Source organism: Clupea harengus, chromosome 18 (genome assembly GCF_900700415.2).
Source record: "Clupea harengus chromosome 18, Ch_v2.0.2, whole genome shotgun sequence".
NCBI classification, from domain to species: domain Eukaryota; kingdom Metazoa; phylum Chordata; class Actinopteri; order Clupeiformes; family Clupeidae; genus Clupea; species Clupea harengus.
The window spans coordinates 14,675,465-14,701,365 of record NC_045169.1 but is presented as its reverse complement, the minus strand read 5'-3'; the positions used below and the strand labels follow the sequence as shown (position 1 = coordinate 14,701,365).

General features: G+C 46.5%; 2 protein-coding genes across 2 annotated transcripts in view; both read left to right on the top strand.

The window, feature by feature from the left end:
* Window positions 1-568: 568 nt before the first annotated feature.
* LOC122133765 (B-cell scaffold protein with ankyrin repeats-like) lies at window positions 569-16,489 on the top strand. The gene is made up of 5 exons (XM_042710536.1): window positions 569-776; window positions 5,271-5,410; window positions 8,962-9,100; window positions 9,515-9,657; window positions 16,481-16,489. The coding sequence occupies exons 1-5, from the start codon at window positions 569-571 to the stop codon at window positions 16,487-16,489; spliced, it is 639 nt and encodes a 212-aa protein (XP_042566470.1).
* LOC116224756 (B-cell scaffold protein with ankyrin repeats-like) overlaps window positions 16,099-25,901 on the top strand; it is a 54,756-nt gene continuing 44,953 nt past the window's right edge. Inside the window, exon 1 of the mRNA XM_031585560.2 lies at window positions 16,099-16,814. Coding sequence (XP_031441420.2) covers window positions 16,751-16,814 — 64 coding nt within the window. The 5' untranslated portion in view covers window positions 16,099-16,750. The remainder of the gene's footprint in view (window positions 16,815-25,901) is intronic.

Sequence of the window (25,901 nt, the reverse complement as noted above, 5' to 3'; positions counted from 1 at the left end):
CTTCTCATCTCTACCTCTGTGTCCTTTCTTTTCTTCCTCTTTCTGATCTCGTCCTCTCTCTGATTTCCTCATCTCTCCATCCCCCTCACTCTGTCTCTGTCCATTTATCTCTCTCCACCCCCTCACTTTCTCTCTCCATCCCTCTCACTCTCTCTGTCCATCCATCTCTCTCCATTTCTCATCCACCTCTCTCTCCCTCAATATCTCCTTCCCTCCATCCATCCCTCCCTCTCTCTCCCTTCTTCATCTCTGTCTCCCCCCCTCTCCATCTTGCTTCTCCATTGTTCTCTATCTCCCTCTCTCTCTCTATCTCTCCCTCCCTCATCTCCCTCTCTCCATCATGCTCCTTAATCTCCCTCCCTCTCTGTCTCCAGCTGCCGATCTGCTCATCATCTACGATGCCGAGGCCGAGCAGTGGGCCTCCTACATGCACTCCGTGCTGTCTGGCCCCGTCGCCGACGAGGGCATCTGTTGCTATGACATTGCCGCGGTGACCAGCCGGAAGAGCCAGGAGGACTTCCTGTGCCTGGTCCAGTATCGCTGCAAGCTCCTGATCCTGTCTCGGGGGATGCTGGAGGGCCTGTGCCCGCTGAGGCGCTTCTTCCTGGCGCGTGTACTGAGGCCTCCGGAGCAGGTGGTGGTGCTGTTGTGTGGAGTCCCCAGCCTGGCGCCCTTCCTGGAGCAGGTGCCTCTGCAGGGGGACCCCTACCTACAGATCTCCAGCGAGCAGGAAGCCCATGAGTACACCGCCACTGTGGCCGACATCGTACGCAAAGGTAGTGCCGGGGAGTCCCTCTGTGTGTGTGTGTGTGTGTGTGTGTGTGTGTGTGTGTGTGTGTGTGTGTGTGTGTCTGTCTGGATGAGACTGTGCGTATTGTCAGAGTTGCCTGTGATGCCCATTGATGCAACATTGTTTGCAAAGGGGAAGTGTGTGTGCGTTTTGTGTGGGTGGGTGTATGTGTGTGTGTGAGTCCTGCGTGGCACTGACAGGGACTTAGGGATGCACATTCACACACATTCCTGTCCACCAGAAGAAAGAAGCCCCATTAAGATACTGCGAAGCACACGGCTGAATCTGAGTGTGTGTGGGAGGCAATTTAAGAGCGGTGTAGTCTCAATTGTGTGTGTGTGTGTGTGGGCGCAGGACTATGTGTGTGTCTGGATAGGCTCAGAGCTCTAACTCTGTGTGTGTGTGTGTAGGGCTGAATATATCCACAGGCATACCTGCAGACAGGGAGTAGGAGTATGTGTGTGTGTGTGTGTGTGTGTGTGTGTGTGTCTCTCTCTCTGTGTGTGTGTGTGTCTGGCTAATGCTTCACCACCACTCAAAGAATGACTTACACTCATATGAGGCACACTGGAGACCACCTGTGGGAGAGAGAGAAAGAGAGAGAGAGAGAGAGCGAGAGAGAGAGAGAGAGAGAGAGAGAGAGAGAAAGAGAGAGAGAGGGAGAGAGAGAGAGAGAGAGAGAGAGAGAGAGAGAAAGAGAAAGAAACAGAAAGACAGACAGAGAGAGAGAGAAACAGAGAGATAGAGAGAGAGATAGAGAGAGAGAGACAGAGTGTGTGCGTGTGTGTGTGTGGTAGGACACAAAGGATCCAAAACCCCTTCATCAGTCCAGCAGTGCTCCTAAGGAGCTGTGGTTGTCATGAGTACTGAACATCACCTACAGATGGAAGTGTGAAGGAGTTCAGCCTCAGTGTTCAGTACAGATGTAGAGAGTAATGTCATGTAGGGAGGGGACAAGAGTTACATTTGACACCTGAGGTCAGAGGTCAGGCTCTAAGATCATGTAGGGAGGGGACAAGAGTTACGTCTGATACCTGAGACTGAAGCCAGGTGAGGTGGCCTCTCTCTCACTCTCGGCCATAGAAACTTTCTATCTATGAATAGTATGTGTGTGTGTGTCCTTAGATGTTGTTCCTAGTCATACACTCCTTCTAGAAACGTCTGTTAGTGTTTGTATGATACACTCGTCCTATAAACATTTGTTAGTGTGTGTGTCATACTGTATACTTGTTCCAGAAACATCTGTTAGTGTGTGTGTCTTATAGTTGTTCCAGAAACATCTGTTAATGTGTGCATCACACACTCAACCTTGAAAGGTCCGTTAGTGTGTGTGTCATACACTCAATCTAGAAACGTCTGTTAGTGTGTGTGTCATACACTTGTTCCAGACACATCTGTTAGTGTGTGTGTCACACACTCGTTCTAAATGTATCTGTGGTCTGGTGAGGCAGCAGTAATTTAGCAGTTTGCTAAATGCTATTCTCTGTTACCATGAGAACGACACATACACACCTCACACTACATATACAGCAGAAACAAGAACAGTGCAAGTGTGTGTGTGTGTGTGTGTGTGTGTGTGTGTGTGTCTGTAACATGTCAGAACTAAGCATTAATATGACTTCATATCAACAATATATGTTTTCCATAATTTCTATACGAAACTATATGAAATATATCATATCTATTAGATTTCTTGTGTTCTTTAAAGGCCTGTGTTGGTGTATCAGTGTGTTCTTTAAAGGCCTGTGTTGGTGTATCAGTGTGTTCTGCCTCAGTGTGCCGTGTGTGGAGTGCTTAAAAGCTGAAAGATACAGGGACTGGTCAGGGGACAGTCCAACAGGTGTTCTCTGGTGGCAAATCACATGCAAATGCCTCCGTTTCCTCTTACGTCAGCCGTGTCTGTTATCGACGTCCATGATACCCATGCAAATCGCCCCCCACTTCCCCCTCTGCTCCGTACAGTGCTGAGCGAGAGGCAGTGGTCTGTGAACTCACTACCAAGTCTCAAAATGTGCTATAATACGCAATATTTATTATAAATATATTATACATGTTGTAATAACATTGATATAACATAGCAATAAGCTAGTAAATCTTTAAGGTCATAGGTGCTCACTCACCGGGACTTGAGATGTTGAGATAGAATAGATGGCAGATATCGGTGGGAGGGTAGATGTACAGTATTGAAATCCCAGGATGTTTAATTTATTAGTTTATTAGTAAACAGATTCACTATCATTCATAATATGTTAATGCAGCTTATCAGAAAGCTGTTTTTAAATCGCTCAGACACATTAGTGGGAAAATAAAAAAAATGTCCCCTTGTGTGGTGCTTCTGCACACATGGAAGTATGTCTGCTTCTCAGCACAGTCAGATTCCGATTCAGGCACCATGTCAGATTAACAAACAAACATCCTGACGAACTGCACAGAAGAGTGACAGTGATGAGGAAACAACATCCACACACACGCACACACACACACACACACACACACACACACACACACACACACACACACATCCACACACGCACACGCGCACACACACACACACGCACACACACACACACACACACACGCATACACGCACACACACGCATACACGCACGCACGCACACACACACACACACACACACACACACACACACACACACACACACACACACACACACACACACACAGAGACACACACACACACACACACACACACACACACACACAGACACACACACACCACTTCTCCCACGCCTGACTCATTGTATCCTAGCATTCTCCAGCTATATACCAGATGCGCCGTCTTTACCATGGTGAAGCCGTTAGGACGCTCTGCGGTAGTGTTGGTCACAGCCGAGCAGCAGCTCCAGAGCGGACCAGGCCTGCGTTAAGTCCGACACGAGAGGCGGCTCCTGAGTGGGCCCAGCCTGCGTTAAGTCCGACACAAGAAGCAGCTCCTGAGTGTGCCAGGCCTGCGTTAAGTCCGACACGAGAAGCAGCTCCTGAGTGGGCCAAGCCTGCGTTAAGTCTGACACAAACAGATGGCTCGCACCAGATGTGTGAGAGGAATTCGTCAGGCCGAACCACAGTAGACGTGACGTGATGGATCTCCTGCCAACTGCACGGGAAAGTACACTGTCTGAGGTACAGCAGTAAAAAATATAAAAGTGTACTTATTTTAAACTCTATTTCAATAGAATATACAGTATCCTTCGGCACACTTCTGGAAGAAGGAAGATAGAAAAGTGTGTACTTATGAGTACTGCATTGGGCCACTTCGGTCCAAGTGAGGAACCCAATGTTACATTTCTGTGCCTCCCAAGAAGACAATAGTGTGTGAGGGATGGATTATCGAGCTGTGTGGTATTATTCATTGTAGGATTACGGAGTTGTGTAGAATTATCAATTGTAGGCTTATTGAGTTGTGTAGTGTTAATAATTGTAGAATGATTTCACAAACATACACACACACACACACACACACACACACACACACACACACACACACACACACACACACACACACTCACCTCACACTCAACCATCAGAGTATTTACTGAATAACTAAATTAAGTCCAGGACTGTGGTGGCGCTGTTTAGCTTCATGGGGACCCAAGGCTCAAAACAACTCTAAAAAAACTATATTCAAAAACAAAAGGCTCATAGCTAACCTAACATGTGAAGAAATTGGTCAGGGAACTCAACCTTATGGAGTGAACCATAAACACAGATGATTAAGAGATAGAGACTCAACCTTATGGAGTGAACCATGAACATAGATGAGTTAGAGATAGAGAAGTAAGAGAACTATTTGCAAAATGGAGTGTATGGGAGAGTGAGTGTGTGTGTGGTTGCTTGTCTGTGTTTCTGTGAGTGTGTATTATCTGTGCCTTTTCATGTGTGTGTGGGTGGTTGTGTGTGAAACGGAGCCAAACATCCACAACTCAACTCCCTCAAATGACCCATAAAAACAAAATGGAGGTCACACTGACATAGCCACAATGCGTAGGCTCATATGTTTCAAAACGTTTTTTTTGTCATACTTCATTAAAGGCTTTCTTTAAGTTTTCACTTCAAAACAGTGTACCGTTTTTTCTTTTTTTTTCTTTTTGGTCATACAACTGCAGTCTGTACAGAAGACGCCTGACTGAAGATTTTCTCTACAAAAAGACTCCTATCTCAGTTAGCCTGCGCTCCCATCTCCTAGTCCTTCTTACAAGGTCACACTGATGATTTGTCCCTCAGGATAGGCCAAGGACAAGCAGACCAGGCAAAGTCAGAACAGCAAAGAGGCTCACACACGCTGGGTGGAAGGTGTTTTTTTCTTCTAACAGAGGCGCTACCAGAAACAGCCAATCCCTACGGGCAAAAGGAGTCGCTAATTAGCCAACCAGCCGGCTACATGTGAACATGAGCACAGCGAGCGAAGCACATCTGTGAAGCAGTCACAGGACATAACCTTATTCTCCATGCTCTGGGTTGACAGGTGCGCAGGCTACACCCATGGAGCCTGTCTCCCGGAGGGCATCTGGGCCAGAAGTCAGGCTGGAGAAGAAGCTCTCTGCTGGGGCGGTGGCCGCGGTCAAAGCCCGCCTACTGGTGGTTCCCTCCAGAGTGCCCTGTGAGGTGAGGCACTCACACACACTTCCTGGTTTGGATCAGGTTTGCATACATATACATGCATGGGCATTGAGACATTGTAACCCCAGGTAACAAGGTAATAAGAGGTGTATTATAATGTACTAAAAATTTACTTTAATATCAGCAAGTACATTTCAAGCATACTTTTGTTTTTTTTGTGCTAAATATTAGTGCAATAAATATATATTACAAATGTACTAATGACAAGTGCATTTTAGTACACTAATCAGCACTAATACTCCACTTGATGTTGAGAGTAATCATATAGGGTGTACTACCCCAAAAATGTACAGAGGTATTTCATCAGTGCACTACATACATACACAGGCATTGATACAGTGCAACTGTTCTACAATGTACATTGTGACACGTCGTGAAATATCACATATATATATATATATATATACATGTGTATCACATGTCACACATAAACTACAGTGGAACACATCAGGGAAGAAATGCTCAATACTTTGGTAATTACTAGATGGAGAGTAAATATTAGTGCTGTGTAAATATACATTAAATGCTGTTACAATCTGGTAGAGGTCAAATGAGAATCTGAACATCTGATATAGAAGGTGCTATGATTGCTTACTATGGGGAAAACAACACATAGCTACATTATTACTGGAGTCGCTGGAGTCGACACTACCACACACACACACACACACACACACACACACACACACACACACACACACACACACACACACAGCCATGTCAAACAGCTGGAGTCCACACTACCAGACACACACGCATCTGTATCAAACAGCTGGAGTCGACACTACCACAGCTACCACATGCTGGTGGTCCACACTGCACTCATCAGTGGCTCAGGGGTCCATTACACCAAGCAGAGACTCAGGGACTTATCCCCTAGACTTCCCTCCTGAGCGCCTCAGACTCCCAGAGACACTAATCAATACCCCTGTGGATCACTGACAATCCACACACACACACACACACACACACACACACACACACACACACACACACACACACACACACACACACACACACACACACAAACACACACACACACACACACACACACACACAAACACAGAAGGATTACAGCAGGAAGAAGTGGAGACTGATCTCTGTACCGGATTATCCGATGATACCCCTGGTCTATCAACACACGGCCCCGATAGTGACCGACTCTGGGCCGAATGTGGGCCAGACCCCAAGGTGAAAAGCCATCCTGAACCAGACCCCACCCCCCCGGTGTCAGTCTGGTAAATGAACGTCTGACATTAAGTGGGCGCTGGCATGCAAAGCCGCCGAAGATCGGGAGATGACAGACTGTTATGGGACTCGAGTGGCGACCTTTAGTGACCTTTTGTCATTTAATTAAATGTCACAGACGCTCCTGTCATAATAGTTTGGCAGAGCAGGGGGAGTTCATCAGAGCTGCTCAGCCAGTGCTGACAGAGATGGACACACAGTTTTATTCTGTCTGATCCTTCAGATGTGACGTCCAAACCCATTCAGAAAACGCACACATCCAAGTTTAAATAAAAGCCATATGTTGACATGAGCGACGCGCTAACCCCAAGCCTTTCTAAAACACACACACACACACACACACATATATACAGGCACACACACATAAACACACACACAATCACACACAGGGTCGCTGTCTCTCTCTCTCTCTCTCTCTCTCTCGCTCACACACACACACACACACACACACATATATAGGCACACACACACAAACACACACACAATCACACACAGGGACGCTGTCTCTCTCTCTCTCTCTCACACTCTCACACACACACACACACACATATATAAAGACACACACATATAAAGACACACACACACGTACACACAATCACAAAGGGACGCTGTCTCTCTCTCTCACACACACACACACACACACCTCCCTCACACATCTCATCGGAATGTGACACTCCGACACAGGGATACAGTGTTACAGTTCTGTAAAAGCGCAGTAGGAAAGTATGTGTCAGGAAGGGCCTGTCTGCCTCTCTGTAACTAAGTGGTTATTCAAACGAGAGGGGACGGGGACAGGGACGGAGACCGGGACAGTGATTAAGTCGGCTCGTTGCCGTTCCGCCCGCGTTGTTCATTCGGTGGTCGCTCTTGCGTTGTTCTCTGCCGCAATTCAGCGACCAGGGCAGCAGGCAGCGGTGGGGACGCACGCGTAGGCTGTTAATGAACGCCAACGCTAAGCCTAATTAGCATTCCCTGACTAAACAGAGCTCTGAGAGAGAGCGAGAGAGAGAGAGAGAGAGAGAGAGAGAAAAGCCTGTGCTCATGAAGAACCGCTCACAGTCAAAGACCAGAAGTATTGAGGCAGTTGGAGGAATGAGCTTATTTAGTTTAAACAGACGATTCAGAGAATAACCTCTCTCTTACTGTGTTCCAATTATGTGCGTTTGCAGAGTATTTCAGGAAACTAACACAGAGGCTTTGAATAACCAGCAGCCACTCTACCGAATGCACTCCCTTAATTGGCTAATAACATTCAGTTAATTTGTAAATGAAGCATTCCATTGTGGAGGCAAACCCCATGCCACCAGCGCTTTAGTACCTTATTCAGGAGCGCTAATCCTCTTAGTAGGAGTTTAACGTTTGCGGTTGAATCAAAAAAGGTAATAGCATAGCAACAACAAACATGATGGATGGAGAGTGATGACTGCCCTAGGACCAGTGATATATGTTCATGTGCGCTAATGCATTGGTCATAAATGCCAGACCAGTGATATATATAAGTTTTTATCTTTTTGAAGTGAGGCCAGTGTGAATGAGCAGTGAATGCCCCACACACATACATACACACACACAGATACACACACACACACAGATACACACACACACACAGATACACACACACACACGCGCGCGCACACACACACACACACACACACACACACACACACACACACACACACACACACAGACACACACACACAGACACACACACACACACACACACACACCCACACACACACGCACACACATAAGCACTCTGTAGAGATATATAAACTGACGCAAGCGTGGGAAGAGAAGCAACAAGTCACTCTGTGTTTAGGGAAGAGAAAACACTGAACCGCAACAACCCACCCACACCCACACCAACACACACACACACACCCACACACAACCACACCCACACCCACACCCACCCCCACCCACACCCACACCAACACACACACACACACACCCACATCCACACACAACCACACCCACACCCACACCAACACACACACACACCCACACCCACACCAACACACACACAACCACACCCACACCCACACCCACACCCACACCCACACACCCACACACACACACCCACACCCACACCCACACCCACACACACACAGGCTATCACAAATATAAATACACATACACCCACTCACTCTCTGACACACATACACACACACACATCCATGCGCATAACCCCCCCTCCCCCACACACACATACACACAATGCTTTTCCCTCTGTGCCTAACCCAGGTGTGTCATTCTCACACGCGTGTGCTGCGCTGTGTTACCTGTAGGGTCCAGGAGAGGTGTACCTGCTGCTGCAGGAGCCGCTGTCCAGTAGCGAGGCAGAGGTGGAGTTCACCGCAGGAAAGCATAGAGTCAGAGTCCCATCCACCAGCTGGAGCGAGAACACACTCAGTGTCAATGCACCAGGTAACACACACACACACACACACACACACACTCAGTGTCAATGCACCAGGTAACACACACACACACACACACACTCAGTGTCAATGCACCAGGTAACACACACATACACACACTCAGTGTCAATGCACCAGGTAACACACACACACACACACACACACACACACTAAGTATAATGCACCAGGTAACACACACACACTCAGTATAATGCACCAGGTAACACACACACACACACCCACTCAGTGTCAATGCACCAGGGGAAACACACACACACTCAGTGTCAATGCACCAGGGAAAACACACACACACTCAGTATCAATGCACCAGGTAACACACACACCTATTCTCAGTCAGTGTGAATGTACCAGGTAAGTACGTGTGTTTCATTAATGTGAATGCTGACTCTGTGTTGGACAGACCTTCCTGCTGGGAGTGTGAGCGTCACTCTCTACTGTGGGGGCGTGGTTAAGGGGAAGGCCCACCTCCAGTACTTCAGCACCATGGGAGAAGTGGCTCGCCTCCTCACCAACGCTGCTCACCCAGTGGACTTCATGTGCCAGGTACACACACACACACCACACACACACACACACACACACACACACACACACACACACAGCCACACACAGCCTCCTCACCAACGCTGCTCACCCAGTGGACTTCATGTGCCAGGTACACACACACACACACACACACACACACACACACACACAGCCTCCTCACCAACGCTGCTCACCCAGTGGACTTCATGTGCCAGGTACACACACACACACACACACACACACACACACACACACACGCACTCAACCAGCCACAGCCACACACACACACACACACACACACACACACACACACACGGCCTCCTCACCAACGCTGCTCACCCAGTGGACTTCATGTGCCAGGTACACACACACACACACACACACACACACGGCCTCCTCACCAACGCTGCTCACCCAGTGGATTTCATGTGCCAGGTACACACACACACACACACACACACACACACACACACACGCACTCAACCAGCCACAGCCACACACACACACACACACACACACACACACGGCCTCCTCACCAAAGCTGCTCACCCTGTAGAATTTATGTGCCAGTTACACACACACACGCACACGCACACTGCTACAGCCACACGCACATGCACACACACCCACATTACCTCCGCACCAAAGCTGCTCACCCAGTGGACTTCATGTGCCAGGTACACACACACACACACACACACACACACACACACATTCAATCACACATGCAATCACACTTGTGCACACTTGTATCTCTAGGTCCAATCGATTGCATCCATATCAATCCACATCCAAAGACACACACAAAATGAGCACGTTTCTTCCCACTGTACGTGAACAGTTTACTCCTGATACTCACACACACACACACACACACACACACACACACACACACACACACACACACACCTCCTGTCACTCGTCACTCATGCACACACACACACACCTCCTGTCACTCATGCACACACACACACACCTCCTGTCACTCTTCCTCTCTCATATCGGCTGCACTGTTGTTACTTTGCATGAACACACACTCACTTTTGATGGTCTCACACACACGGGACATATACACACACACACACACACACACACACACACACACACACGTGCACACACACATACACACACACACACACACACACACACACACACACACACACGGCCTCCTCACCAAAGCTGCTCACCCTGTGGAATTCATGTGCCAGTTACACGCACACTGCTACAGCCACACGCACATGCACACACACCCACATTACCTACGCACCAAAGCTGCTCACCCAGTGGACTTCATGTGCCAGGTACAACCTAGTAAACAGCACCCCCCCCCCCACCCCCCACCCCCTCCCCAACACACACACATGCACCCATACCCACACACGCCCAAACTTACATGCCTGGTGCAATCTTACAACATTTCCCTTATCCAGGATCTGGGTTGAGACACCACAGGAGCTGATACTCTATGGCCTGAGAGAGAGCGATGGCCTCAAGCATGAACCAATATCGACTTTCAATATTTCATGTCATGAATATTTCATGCTCGTGGTGATTATTTTCTTTTATATTTGTTTGTTCATAACCTGTTTTATATTTGTACTTTGCACACACAATTGACTGTTTTATGCTCACAAACATGGGTCTCTTGTAAATGGCATTCAAGTGAAAGCCACATCTGTTAGTTAGTGAGTAAGTCACTGTATAAATGAAAACAAAATAAAAAGCAAAAGACAGACTCTCTGGAGAAAACCACCTGGTAAAAGTGCTGCATTTGGTTTCAGCGAGCTTGAGGCGTCTTTGCGGTGATCCCTCCTATGGTTCTATTGCCCCTCAACCCTGGCAGCCAGAGAAGCCGGCACAAGTGAGGGCCAAGTCTTTTTTTTCTGATTGACAATTGCTGCAGGAAAACACGATAAAAAAGAAAATCCTCATTGATCCTCAGTGCCTCATTGATCATCATGTCAGGGCTGGACTACATGCCCATGTTCCGCGTTCTCCTCCCCCGGTTCCTTAATCAGCATCTAGCAGGGAACACCATGAGAGAGAGGATGCACTGCCGAGGGCTCTGCTCCACCCGTCCCCTGGCCCTGCTGATGGGGTTAACCGCTCCCCTGCTAATTGGAAAAATCCCAGTGGCAGCAACAAGTGACCCTGGTCTTAATAAGCGCAGTGTCCTCCTTCTCCTCCTTCTCCTCCTCCACCTCCTCCTCCTCCTCCTCCTACTCCACTGACCACAGTAATTACTGCAGTGCCCCTCAGCCACAGCGGAGGCCATCTTACAGGAGTCTGGGCTCAGGAGACAGTCATGAATACAGAGAGAAATGGAAGCTGTGGGCTAGAAAAAAAGGCTAAAGGGAGTATGTTTTTGAAGTGAGAGGAAACTGGTACGAATTCTGTTTGTGATTTTTGAAGTTTTATTTAAATATGTCTGCACTAAAAACAAAAAAATACTGAGAACTGAGACAATTAGGGAAGCCTGGACTCGAAGGGCTGAGAGGACTTGAACACACTCACCTCTCTAGTCAGTCGTTGAAGTGAGGCTCACTTGGACAAACTCCGTTAGTGGTTATTTTAGTCTTTATGTCTGTTTGGGCTAAACAACTCTTTTGTGACTATTAAAGGGAAGAGAGATGGTTGGCCAGGAAGTACAAACACTCATCTCTTCTTTTTTCCTAAAGGAAGGGTTGCTGATGCAACTTCTGTTCATTCAGTTTATTTATTTTTTGGTGAATTTAGCTGCTCATTCTTAAAGTACCAAATCATGTAAAAGACATGGAAATAATCTGACACGGCGCTCTCTCTCTCTCTCTAAACAAACACGTCAGCATTCTCCAACAGACTCTGCTGAGCCAAACCCAGTCATTGCTCTGGAGTAATAACTAAACACTGGGAGGAAGTGATGTCGTAAGCGAGACTCTCTGCTACTTAGCATGATTACGGTTGTCTGCTGACGGAGCAGGCTCCAGCCCCTCTTTAATTTGCTTAATGGGGGAAACCCCAATAGGACCACACCAGGGGCTGAATGCCAAAAGCAGCAACACAGACCTGGACCAAGACGGCTCATAGAGGAGCACAAGCTCATCAGCGGTTATTCAGGAATCACGAGGAGGAGTATTTTAGTCTTTAGTCATTTAACGGGTCAAGGCTAAAACGACACGTCTCCCCCCTACTGCATAAACCCCAGTGTCAAGGAAAGGCACAATTATCATATACAGTTATCATACATCAGAAGAGTTGAAGTTCAAATGTCTTCTGCGTTGAGGCGCGCTGCTCAATAGCCCTTCATAAATCACTTAACTCAACGTGTCATTGGCCAAACACAGACACCCATCCGCTCCCATTTTACTGTCAGTGTCAAACAGATCTTACACAGCTGCTTAAAGTGACGTAAACAGATCTTACACAGCTGCTGTTGTGTTGAATACAGCAATGACGGCATCAGTTTACATACACAGTTTAAGGTCTGAAACTGGAGCTTATTATCTCTTGGCCAAGTTAAAGTTACTTATTCAGGACCACAAGTTAATCCTGTGAATATGACACTCCATATTTGGTTTGTATGTCTCTGTGGATATAGCTTGGATTGGTCACTGAGCCATGACATATGTACATACATACACACACACACTCACATATGTACATACACACACACACACACATGCACTCACATATGTACACACACACACACACACACACACTCAGATATGTACACACACACACACACACACACACATGCACTCACATATGTACACACACACACACACACACACACACACACTCACATATGTACATACACACACACACTCACATTTGTATATACACACACAGACATGCACTCACATTTGTACATACACACACACACACACTCACATATGTACATACACACACACATGCACTCACATATGTACACACACACACACACACTCACTCACATATGTACATACACACACACACACATATGTACATACACACACACACACATGCACTCACATATGGTCATACACACACACACACACGCACTCACATATGTACACACACACACACACACATGCACTCACATATGTACATACACACAAACACACTCACATATGTACATACACACACATGCACTCACATATGTACATACACACACACACACACACACACACACATGCACTCACATATGTACATACACACAAACACACTCACATATGTACATACACACACATGCACTCACATATGTACATACACACACACACACACACACACATGCACTCACATATGTACATACACACACACACGGATTGGTCACTGAGCCACAGTTACTGCCTTGACAGTGCGCTTTTTTACCTTTCCTTCATTCAGAGAACACATATGTACATACTGTGGCTGCCCAGCTCTCAAAAGGACGCAACCAGGGAATTACAAAAGGAACGTTCTTTATTAACGCTTTAATCACCAACTTAGGCACTCAAACATTACAACAAAGGTAATCAAATGAACAGAAAATGGGGTAAACCCTCCGGCTTGCACCCAGTGCTACCGGCACCTTCCCCTCTGTCTGTCTCTCTCGCTCGTCAGCCCTTCTTACTGACTGTTTTAAAGTCTTTGTCTGACTAGTTGGCACTGATCAGCAACTAGTCAGACAATCTACACCTGTGTGTCCAATTAGGGAATGGCCCGACTTGCCTAGTCCCCAGAACACCTCCCCAGGGTCCTAAAGCCTGCCCTGTATAGTCCTAGTAAGGGAAATCAGCCATGTTTAAACTAAGTGGGAGCCCAAGAGCAGCTTGGGCTACCACAATACACACAAACACACACACACATGTGTACACACACACAAACATATGTACACACACACACATATGTACATACACAAACACACACGTACATACACACACACACGCACTCACAAATATGTACACTCGCACATACACAGATGTACACACACACACGTATACTCGCACACACACATATATGTACACTAGCACACACACATATGTACACACACACACACAGATATATGTACCTCTCCATTCTGAGTCAGAGCACCAGTGAGGTGTTAGAGAATCCACTCTGGTTTTGAGCTTAGTCTATGCTCTTCTCTATCAGCTTCTATACATATACAGCTGTTTGTAAATATCTTTTTGTTTTCCTTTATATTCTCAGTCTTTTTGTTTATATTTTTTTTAACATTTTGGATTATGCACCTGGTGGAGGACAAATACATTTCCAACCAGAGTTTTGTCTCCCTGCTGCCTTTTGCGCTATCCCTAAAAGACTCTCGACACGGATACCCTTTGACACACACACACACGCACACACACACGGACACATGCACACACAAATGCACGCACGCACACAGACACGGACACATGCACACACGAGTGCACGCACACACATACACAAATATGGGCACGCACACACACACAAATATGGACACATGCACACCCGCACACGGACACATGCACACACACACACACACACATGCATCTTTGTGAACATTAGGAGTGCTCCTGCACGCTGCTCCCTGGCCTGGAGGATACATATGGACACATGCACACACACACACACACACACACACACACACACACACACACACACACACACACACATGCACACACACACACACACACACACACACACACACACACACACACACACACACACACACACGGACACATTTAACAGTAGGAGTGCTCCTGCACGCTGCTCCCTGGCCTGGAGGCCCTGCTCCTGTCCCAGTGGCACACAGGCCGGGGACGCTACCCTGGTTACCCTGGCAACGGGAGCCACACAGGACAGAAGTATTGACTTGTGCCGAGAGAGGAGGGCCACGTCAATAGCTGTGGCAAATGTCATGTTTAGTATGCACAGCACGTCGATCTGGTTTAGGCGTGGGGGGGGCCTGGATTGGTTTTAGTGTGTGTGTGTGTGTCGGTGTGTGCGTGCGTTTGTGTGTGTGTGTGTGTGTGTGTGTGTGTGTGTGTGTGTGTGTGTGTGTGTGTGTGTGTGTGTGAGTGTGTGTAATGCAGTTGGGAGATGGATCGTCAGCTCCAGTCATCAGTCTAACTACTCTCTAATCAATAGGCAGGTCGCAACATCGATCTAAACACGGCTAACTTTTGTCCTGTGCGTATTATCTTCTGTTGTCATAATAGTAACAGAGTCTGCTGCGAAAAAACATGAAATACTTACCACACACACACACACACACACACACACACACACACACACACACACACACACACACACACACACACACACACACACACACACACTCACACACACACACACACACACACACACATCTACTAACATCTGTATGATCGGCTCTAAGCTGACCCTCTCCTTGTACATCTTTGACCACCACTGGAAATACCATTACTGATTCTGACTCTGTCTCTTTAAAATGCTTTGTCAGAGGCGTTACTCAACCAAAGGGGCACATTCGAGGGTGGTCTTTAACTTTCTGTGCGCTGTACCTTTATGCCCTCGTGTTTGTAAACAGATGTTCCAACCAGATGCTTGCATTTGTAGATTGTTTTCTCTTTTTTGTTTGTCTTTGACAGTGCTGTCCGGCAAGGTTACCCGGTGTTTGCGTAATCATCGTCCGGCAAGGTTACCCGGTGTTTGTGTAATCATCGTCCTCCTAGAGCCCACCTCTCTCTGTCCCTTCTCTTTCTCTCTCTCTCTCTCTCTCCCTCACTCTCTCTGTATGTGTAGGCGTTCAAGGAGTGTGCTCAGTGGAGAAGCTGGTTGCTCTCCCTTCCTTTCCCTCTCTCCCCCTCCCTTCCTCTCACTCTTTCCCTTCCTCTCATTCTCACTCCCTCTTTCCCTCCCTCTCTTTCCCTTCCTGTAGGTGTTCTAGGTGTGTTATGTGGAGGCTGGATGAGACCCTGGCCTAACTGCTCTCTCTCTCTCCCTTCCTCTCACTTTCTCTACCCCCCTATATCTATCTCTCTCCCTTCATCTCACTTCCTCTCACTTTCTCTACCCCCCCTCTCTCTCTCTCTCCATCTCTCTCCCTTCCTCTCCTTCTCTCTGCCTCCCTCTGTCTCTCTCTCCCCTGCTGTAGGCGTTCCAGGTGAGCTCCGTGGAGGAGCTGGATGAGAGCCTGGCCGGCTGCCTGATGCAGAAGATGCCCACAGGAGGCTTCAGGGAGCTGCAGTGGGACCAGGGACCTGAAGTGGGAGGTGGGGAACTACACAGCAACATGGCAGAAACACACACACACACACACACACACACACACACACACACACACCTACACACTCACGTACACACACACATATGCACACTCACAGACCTAAAGTGGGAGGTGGGTAACTACACAGCAACATGGCAGAAACACACACACACACACACGCACTCACACACTCATGTACACACACACATATGCACACTCACAGACCTAAAGTGGGAGGTGGGTAACTACACAGCAACATGTGCATATGTGTGTGTGTACATGAGTGTGTTCATGTGTGTTTGTATGTGCAAGTTCTTCTCTCCTCTCATTAATGTTATCAACTATGCAAAGAAAAGAGTTATTGTACAACCTGGACAAACCCCCAATGAACACAGGGGATGTAGCCCACAGGCATGACAACTCACCCTGGGCAAACAGTTCAATTCAATTTGATTTATATAGCGCTAAAACAATACACTTGTCTGAAGGCTCTTCACAGAGCCTAGGGCCTGAAACACACAGAGCTAGGATCCAGCACAAAATAAGGCAAATGAAGAATATCCATTTCTATCTCTGCCTTTTCTGATAAATTAAAACAAGACAAACTAAACTGAAAATAAGGATCACTATGGCATGTTAATGTAGACCTGTATTACATACTGAACCTTTCCTTTATCTGACCATCAGTCTATCAAACTATCAGCCCCCCCCTGCTTTATCAGAGGAGTCCCCCCTCTCTTTCTTTTCTTTCTGTGCCCCCCCCATCCTCTCTTTTCTTTCTGTGCCCCCCCCCCCTTCTCTCTTTTCATCTCTTCCGGTTTCTCTCTCCTCCTCTGTTGTTTGAATCAGTGAGGACTGCCTCCACTGGCAAACTCTCTGCCTTTCAGTGTGAACTCACCATGACCCACCAACACTGGGACAGGAAGGGGAGGAAGTGACAGGGAGAGAGGGGTAAAGAGAGAGAGAGAAAGAGAAAGAGAAAGAGAGAGAGAGAAAGAAAGAGAGTGAGAAAGAAAGGGAGCAGGAAGGAAGAGAGAAGGGAGGGGGGGTTCAAGAAAGGCAGAGTGAAAGAAAAAAGAAATACAGGATAAATATATAATCATGTCATATATATATGACTAGAAGAATATATATATATATATATATATATATATATATATATATATAGTGTTTTAGCATATATATATATACGTGTGTGTGTGTGGCTTTAAAGTACATCACAAGGGAAAATAAACAGGCAAGAAGTAATGAAGTGAAGTAGAGCTCAAGCTGAAGTGATTATGCACTAGTGAAGTTGTTAGCGAAATCAAGATAATTTGTCATAACTGGCTCCTGTGTTCCATGTGTGCATAAATACATACTGTAGCCTCACATCTATTTGCAGAGAGAGAGAGATCAGATAAACATTCTGTTCCATCACACTCTCTATAGCTCTCATTTTCTTCTAGTCTTCATCTCTCTTTCTATACGTCTTGTTCATTCATCTCTCTCTCTCTCTCTCTTTCTATTCGTCTTGTTCATTCATCTCTCTCTCTCTTTCTATACGTCTTGTTTATTCTTCTCTCTCTCTTTCTATACGTCTTAATGGTATTTCATTTTATACCATATTGTATGAGACCCAGTCTTGGATTTTGGTCAGTCATGATTCAGGTTTAATCTTGAACAATGGTGGCCACACATTGTTGAGACAGAGCTTGAGTTCCACACTCACTCACAGAGCTTCACCTAAGCCATATCTGATTATCCATTTGAAGGATTGTCTGTTAAATGCACTGAGTTTGCACTTGGAGACAAGGCGCTTTGATTTGACCTGGGGGAAGGGAGTGAGACCATTTGTCACACCTCACTCCTCTCTCAGGTCAACCCATCAATGTATATTCACCCAGAAATGTTTACATACTAGTTAAGTCCAAATAAAAGTATAACAATTACCACTAGGTATAAGAAAGATTTAATTATTGACTATGGCATATCCTTATTAACTATAAATATCTTAATTTCCGGTTCCTTCAGTCTTGTTCATGCTTCATCTCTCTCTTTCTATACGTCTTGTTCATTCATCTCTCTCTCTATATATATACGTCTTGTTCATTCATCTCTTTCCCTCTCTCTATATACATCTTGTTCATTCATCCCTCTCTCTTTCTATACATCTTGTTCATTCATCTCTTTCCCTCTCTCTATATACATCTTGTTCATTCATCTCTCTCCCTCTCTCTATATACGTTTTGTTCATTCATCTCTCTTCCTCTCTCTATATACGTCTTGTTCATTCATCTCTCTCTCTATATATATACGTCTTTTTCATTCATCTCTCTCTCTATATATATACGTCTTGTTCATTCATCTCTCTCCCTCTCTCTATATACGTCTTTTTCATTCATCTCTCTCCCTTTCTATACGTCTTGTTCATTCATCTCTCTCCCGCTCTCTATATACGTTTTGTTCATTCATTCCTCTCTCTTTCTATACGTTTTGTTCATTCATCCCTCTCTCTTTCTATAAGTTTTGTTCATTTATCTCTCCCTCTCTCTATATACGTTTTGTTCATTCATCCCTCTCTCTTTCTATACGTCTTGTTCATTCATCTCTCTCCCTCTCTCTATATACATCTTGTTCATTCATCTCTCTCCCTCTCTCTATATACGTCTTGTTCATTCTCTGTGCGGCTGTATTTGTCTCACTCCTACCTTTGTTCTTTGTCCTTGTTCACATCATTCTCTCTCTCTCTCTCTCTCTCCTTCCCCCTCTCCATCTCTCTCTCCTGCCCCCATCTCTCCATCTCTGACTCTCTCTCTCGCTCTCCCTGCTTCCCCCTCTTGTTCAGGTCATGAATATTTAGCGTTGTCTGGGCACGCTCAGTCTCGCCGTGGGTGTTGCGGGAGTAATATCGGCAGAGTCAAGCGGGGCCGCGTTGTTCTCAATATGACCTTTGGATCTGGCTGACTGATCCCCTTGATAATGGTCCCCCCGAGACGCCCGCTTCCTGTTCCATGGCCATCAGCATAGGTGCTCAAACACGTACAAGAGAGAAAAAAGGGTCGTTTAAAACTTCTGAATGGAACCCACGGCTCTTAGAAACCGTAGATGAAAGCGTATTTCTACGGCCTCTGGGGTTTCAGTTTAATAAAAGCTTTCGGGGTGTGCAAAGTTCAAAGTCATAGAGCCTTATCTGTGATTGCCGGTGAGTGTGTAGTTACACTGGTTTAACTCACGTCATCATCTTCTGTTTTAGATATGTAGACTTGTGTTTCGGAGAAGACATAAGTGCAAATGTTAAATAATTTCCCCAGAAGGACTAAATCATCAGAGTTTGCTATGCAACGTATTCTGACTCATGAGGATATGTACATCACGGCAGACTGCAGTATCTAAACACACACACACACACACACACACACACACACACACACACACACACACACACACACACACACACACACAGGCAGACACACACGTATTGTATGCCGGGGTCTACCCAGTACAGCTCATTTACATGAGAGGGCAGGATAATGGCTTGAATAATCCATGGTGTGCGTGAGGGATTGACAAACCTGTTATCTCCAGACACATTTCTCTGCCTGGATCTGCATTATTGATTGCTGTGAGGATCCCCTAATAAGAGCAGAAGCAATCTCATCCCTCATTTAGGTGTGTGTGTGTGTGTGTGTGTGTGTGTGTGTGTGTGTGTGTGTGTCCTGCTCATCTTGCAGCGTTTAGTCTCTTAAATGGCAAAGCCACTGAGGTCAGATGCATACTGTTACACATCGCTCATTCACCCTTCGCATTCCACGCAAGAGAGAGGAACCTCAACGCCTGGTTGTCGCTCTATGCTTTAGGTTGCGGTTGATCTCAGTATACCTTCATTAGCTGCAGAGAGTTAAAAAATAAATAAATAAAATGGTTGTCTTTTGTAATCCATACCAACAGTGTTGCCTTAGAGATGAGCAGCATTTCATCAATTTTTGTTTCTTAAATGGCAAAGCCAGCGAGTGTAGATGCATATCATTAACCAGCACACTCTCAGTGCAGGAACACTCTCACACACAGCCACACGCACACGCACACACACACACACACACACACACACACACACACACACACACACACACACACACACTCTCACACACAGCCCTAAAAACACACTCTGCATTCGTATTGGACTTTGTTGACACGGTTACAAGTTCAAAGTTACACGGTTACAAGTTCAAAGTTCAAAGTACTTTATTTGTCATTGTCACAAAAACAACGAGACAGTAGAGGCAGCAACAGACAGCTAAACATTTAAATTGCTGTGGACATTAACTGCCACAGCTAAATAATAATAAATAACAATCAATGAATAGATAAATAAATATCCCTGAGTAAATTAAAAAAGAAATATATACATTGAGGTGCATCAATAGTTGCAGGGTGGAGTGTTAAGAGTGCAGTCTATGAGGGCGGGCCGGGCCGGGCCGGGGGGGAGGTGGGGTGGTTTTGGGTGAGCTGTTGAGAAGCCTTATTGCACGAGGGTAAAAGCTCTTTGCCATTCTGGAGGTGCGCGCTTTTGTTGATCTGAACCTTTTCCCTGACGGGAGTAGCGGAAAACGGATAATGGGCAGGGTGGGAAGGGTCCGTGAGGATGCGATTTGAACGCTGCAGGCATCAGGAGGAGGAGATGGAATAGATGTCGGGCAGCTCTGCTCCGATGATCCTGCCTGCTGTTTTAATCAGCCTCTGGATGGCTGCCTGCTCCGCCTTTGTGCAGCTGGAGAACCATATGTTCAGGCAGTATGTCAGCACACTCTCTATAGCGCAGCGGTAGAAGTTGCTCAGTAGTCTCTGAGGAAGGTGTTCTTTCCTCAACTTCCGGAGGTAGAAGAGGCGTTGCTGGGCTTTCCCCAAGACGGAAGCTGTGTTGTTGTCCCAGGACAACTCCTCCGTCAGCGTTAGACCCAGAAACTTAAAAGAGGTGACTCGCTCAACCTCTTCCCCGTTGATGTAGAGTGGGAGATGGTGATTGTGCTGAGCAGACTTCCGGAAGTCAATGATCATCTCTTTTGTTTTCTTTAAGTTGAGACTGAGGTTGTGCTCAGAACACCAGGCTGCCAGGTTTCCCACTTCTTGCCTGTAGGCAGCCTCATCGTTGTTGGAGATGAGGCCAAGCACTGTTGTGTCATCTGCAAATTTAAAGATGTAGTTGGATGGGCAGGAGGGAGTACAGTCATGGGTGTAGAGAGTGTATAATAGTGGGCTGAGCACGCAACCTTGTGGGGCACCAGTGCTGATGGTCAAATTCGAAGAGTGGTGCTTCCCCAGTTGTACTCTCTGTGTGCGATTGGTCAGGAAGTCCAATACCCAGTTACACAGTGTAGCACTGAGGTTTAAGTCCTGAAGTTTGGAGATGAGTTTGCCTGGAAGGATCGTATTGAAAGCAGAACTGTAGTCTATAAATAGAATACGGATGTAAGTGTTCTTTAGCTCCAGGTGCTCCAGTGCAGTGTGAAGCAGCAGGGCTACTGCATCCTCTGTAGATCTGTTCGCTTTGTAGGCAAATTGGTGTTGGTCAAAGGAAGCTGGTGTGATGCCTCTTATGTGTTTCATGCCTTTCCAAACATTTAGCAGGTATGGGGGTGAGAGCCACTGGCCTATAGTCGTTCAGGCATGTGACCGCAGTCTTTTTTGGCACAGGTATGATGGTTGATGCTTTGAAACATGGGGGGACATGAGAAAGGGCTAGAGAGCGGTTAAAAATGTCTGTAAAAACCTCTGTCAGCTGGTCCCCGCAATTCCTTAGTACGCGGCCTGCCACACCATCTGGTCCTGCCGCTTTCCTGGGGTTGATGGTTTTCAAGCAGAGTCTGACCTCGTGGGGGCTCAGAGTGGGTGCAGCAGCGTCAGAGGGTAGGGGCAGAGGCAGCTGACCAGTGTTGTCCCTGTCGAACCGTGCATAGAACTGATTCAGCTCTTCAGACAGGGTAGCACAGCTGGACGGGGGGGATGACGCAGTCCCTTTGTAGTCCGAGATTGCCCTTATTCCCTCCCATACTTGTCTCGGATTGGTGTGAGTGTGGAAAAGTTGCTCAACACGTTGCCTGTGCTTGGCTTTTGCAGATTTTATGGCCTCTCCTCAGTGCTGCCCTGGCTACGCTGTACGCTGGTGCATCACCTGATCTGGAGGCTGCGTCTCTGGCCTTTAATAGTGTACGCACCTCTCTGCACATCCATGGCTTTTGGTTGGGGAACACTCTCACAGTCCTCCTTCTTGTGACATTGTTCACGCAGAAGTTGATGTAGTCCATAACTGAAGATGTGTATTCCTCCAGTGCCCTTTTTGGGTCAACAGGAGCTTCCAGGCTGTTAAATATTGTCCAGTCCGTGCTGTCAAAACAGTCCTGCAGCTGAGGGATGGCATCCTCATTCCACACTGTTATGGACTTGGTGGCAGGCCTTGTCGCTTTTATTCTTTGTTGGTATGAGGGGTACAGGAACAGCGAGAGGTGGTCAGACAGGCCTAGGTGGGAGTCCACAACATCTAGAAGCTGGGTGTTCCATAACTTGATGATAACATTTCAGTACCAAGTCCTGAAAGAAATACACTTGTAGAAACACACAGCAACTCCGTGCCTTGTAGTTTAGAGGCGATCACCTCATAAGTGACGACACACACTGAGGGACACACACACACAACACACACGTGCTGATTTTTTTTCTCATCAATAATTAAACCGTTTGTTGACAGTCACTAATTATCGCACGATTAAACTGCCTGATCCCATCAGAATTTCTCATAATTGCTGATTGTTCGGCATAGTCCAACTGACAGAAAATATGCCCGACTCAACAAGGCAATTACAGATGATGCACCGCCATAATGAATGCAATACACAGCATAATTACCAATGACTGGCGATAAACAGAACCATCTCCGCTGTCCTGCTGTGGGAGGCGCTGTGGATATCTGTGTGGTGGAGTTCTGGTTGACCTCTGTATGACCTTGTTGCTTACATAACATATTAAAAACAGTTGTCTTGAGTTGTTGTGCATGCCAATGTTATCGGAAAAACGCAAACTCTGCCTTAAGACACGTTTCAAATAAAAACATTTGACCTGAGTGGTCTTAGTGGTCGAAAAACAGCAGAAAGCGATTTTACCCATTTTGTGTCTTAACGATGGCGAAGGTGGGCAGTTAATGCCTCAGACCTCTCACTGACCTGTTGCCCTTTTGATGTGCTAACCTGCCCCATCAGAGCTGTGTGTGTGTGTGTGTGTGTGTGTGTGTGTGTGTGTGTGTGTGTTTGTGTGTGTGTGTGTATGTGTGTGTGTTTTCACCCACCAGCCTACGATGCCATCTTCTCCAGATCACTGGCCTCAGCTCACTGTTCGTTTCTAATGCTGGTCCTGCCTCGGCATATGAAAGCACGCAGCATTAACACAGGGTGGCCTCTCAACCCCGATACATGCCAACGCTGTCACGGATCCGGGCCGGGCCTGGGACTGATCCGACCCAGGCGTGTTCTGGAGTTACCTGACACCTGGGACCTGAGGCTCACGGCGCTGATAAACAGTGTGTGACACGTACGGTACAGTGTGTGACACGTACGGAACAGTGTGTGACACGTACGGAACAGTGTGTGACACGTACGGAACAGTGTGTGACGCGTACGGAACAGTGTGTGACACGTACGGAACAGTGTGTGACGCGTACGGTACAGTGTGTGACACTTACGGTACAGTGTGTGACACTTACGGTACAGTGTGTGAAACGTACGGAGCTTTTGTCTCGGAAACAATACGGGCTGCCGAAGATCAGTCAGTGTGACATCAGTGTGACGTGACAAACCTGCACCCTGTGGCTCTATAGCTGACAGTGCTGTAGTGCAGGGCGGGATTCCTCCCTACTGGGGAGCTTCTTAGCAATGACCTGTCTCTATGTCAAGTCCTACCTCATTACCCTACTGGGGGCTTCTTAGCAATGACCTGTCTCTATGTCAAGTCCTATCTCATTACCCTACTGGGGGCTTCTTAGCAATGACCTGTCTCTATGTCAAGTCTTATCTCCTTATTGCTTTACTTCATATCTTCAGAGGTATAGGTCAGGTCAGGTATTTCAGCTTTTTGTCCAAACGGGTCAAACTTACACCGCAAGGCGGTGATGCCAACCAAGGGACCACCACGCAAGAACAGGAACTGGTACCGCTACACATCTCATACCTGGATTGTTTCCTGTGCTCTATGCAGCTGATATAGTATCTAACTGCGTCTGTGTCTTAGGTGGAAGGAGACGTCTTCTGTGTCTGTCATTTGAAGTTGTGTTTGTGAAGCGCCTACAGTTTACTATTTAGAGTTAGTATGTCAAAGTTACAGCCTCAAAGTTTCACTGGAGTTAGAAAAAAAAACATACTCTGAAAAGAAAGACGGTGAAAATTGATGGTCTTTGGCGGTGAAGTTGTCAGGCTTTAATGGAGATCAGGTCCGTGGCTGGTCTATTCCAATACCGGTTGTCCAAGTTAAACCATGTATCTCCACTCACCCGCAGGACTCCTACTTTTAATATAACATCAAATATTACAGCCTCACTAGACACATATTAAATATTAACTCAACGTGTGTGATTTGTGTGAGATTTTGACAGCGGTTCAATAAAAATGATCAATAGTATGCAATATTCAGCTCTGTTACACTAGAAATGTCCACGGGTTTTAATACAATTTTAATGAGATGGGATAATGAAATATAGGGATCTAGACTATTACTATCCCAGGGCCAAAAGGATGTGCTTATGACTACCTCTGACTCATCGACGTTTCAATAAGACTCCATTTCAATTTTCTATGATCTCTGTTAAGTCTAAATTCAAAGATCTCTTCACAATTTTCATCAGACCCTTTCGTGCTTTTATAAACACGTCATGAGCGACATCTGGAGATTTCTCAGAATGTTGCAGACATCCGAAGAGTTCTCTAACAGAACCGAGACACAAGAGTTCTCTAACAGAACCGAGACACAAGAGTTCTCTAACAGAACCGAGACACAAGAGTTCGCCAACACAACCGTGACGTCTACACCCTCCTGCTCCCTAACTGTTCTTAAACCTCATTAATAGATACTT

Bases quoted from the DNA above. Each gene is read 5' to 3' on its own strand.
- LOC122133765 (XM_042710536.1), top strand. From the start codon at position 569: ATGCTGGAGGGCCTGTGCCCGCTGAGGCGCTTCTTCCTGGCGCGTGTA. The intron at 777-5,270 runs GTAGTGCCGGGG...CTGGGTTGACAG, and splicing joins GGCCGACATCGTACGCAAAG to GTGCGCAGGCTACACCCATG. The intron at 9,101-9,514 runs GTAACACACACA...TGTGTTGGACAG, and splicing joins ACTCAGTGTCAATGCACCAG to ACCTTCCTGCTGGGAGTGTG.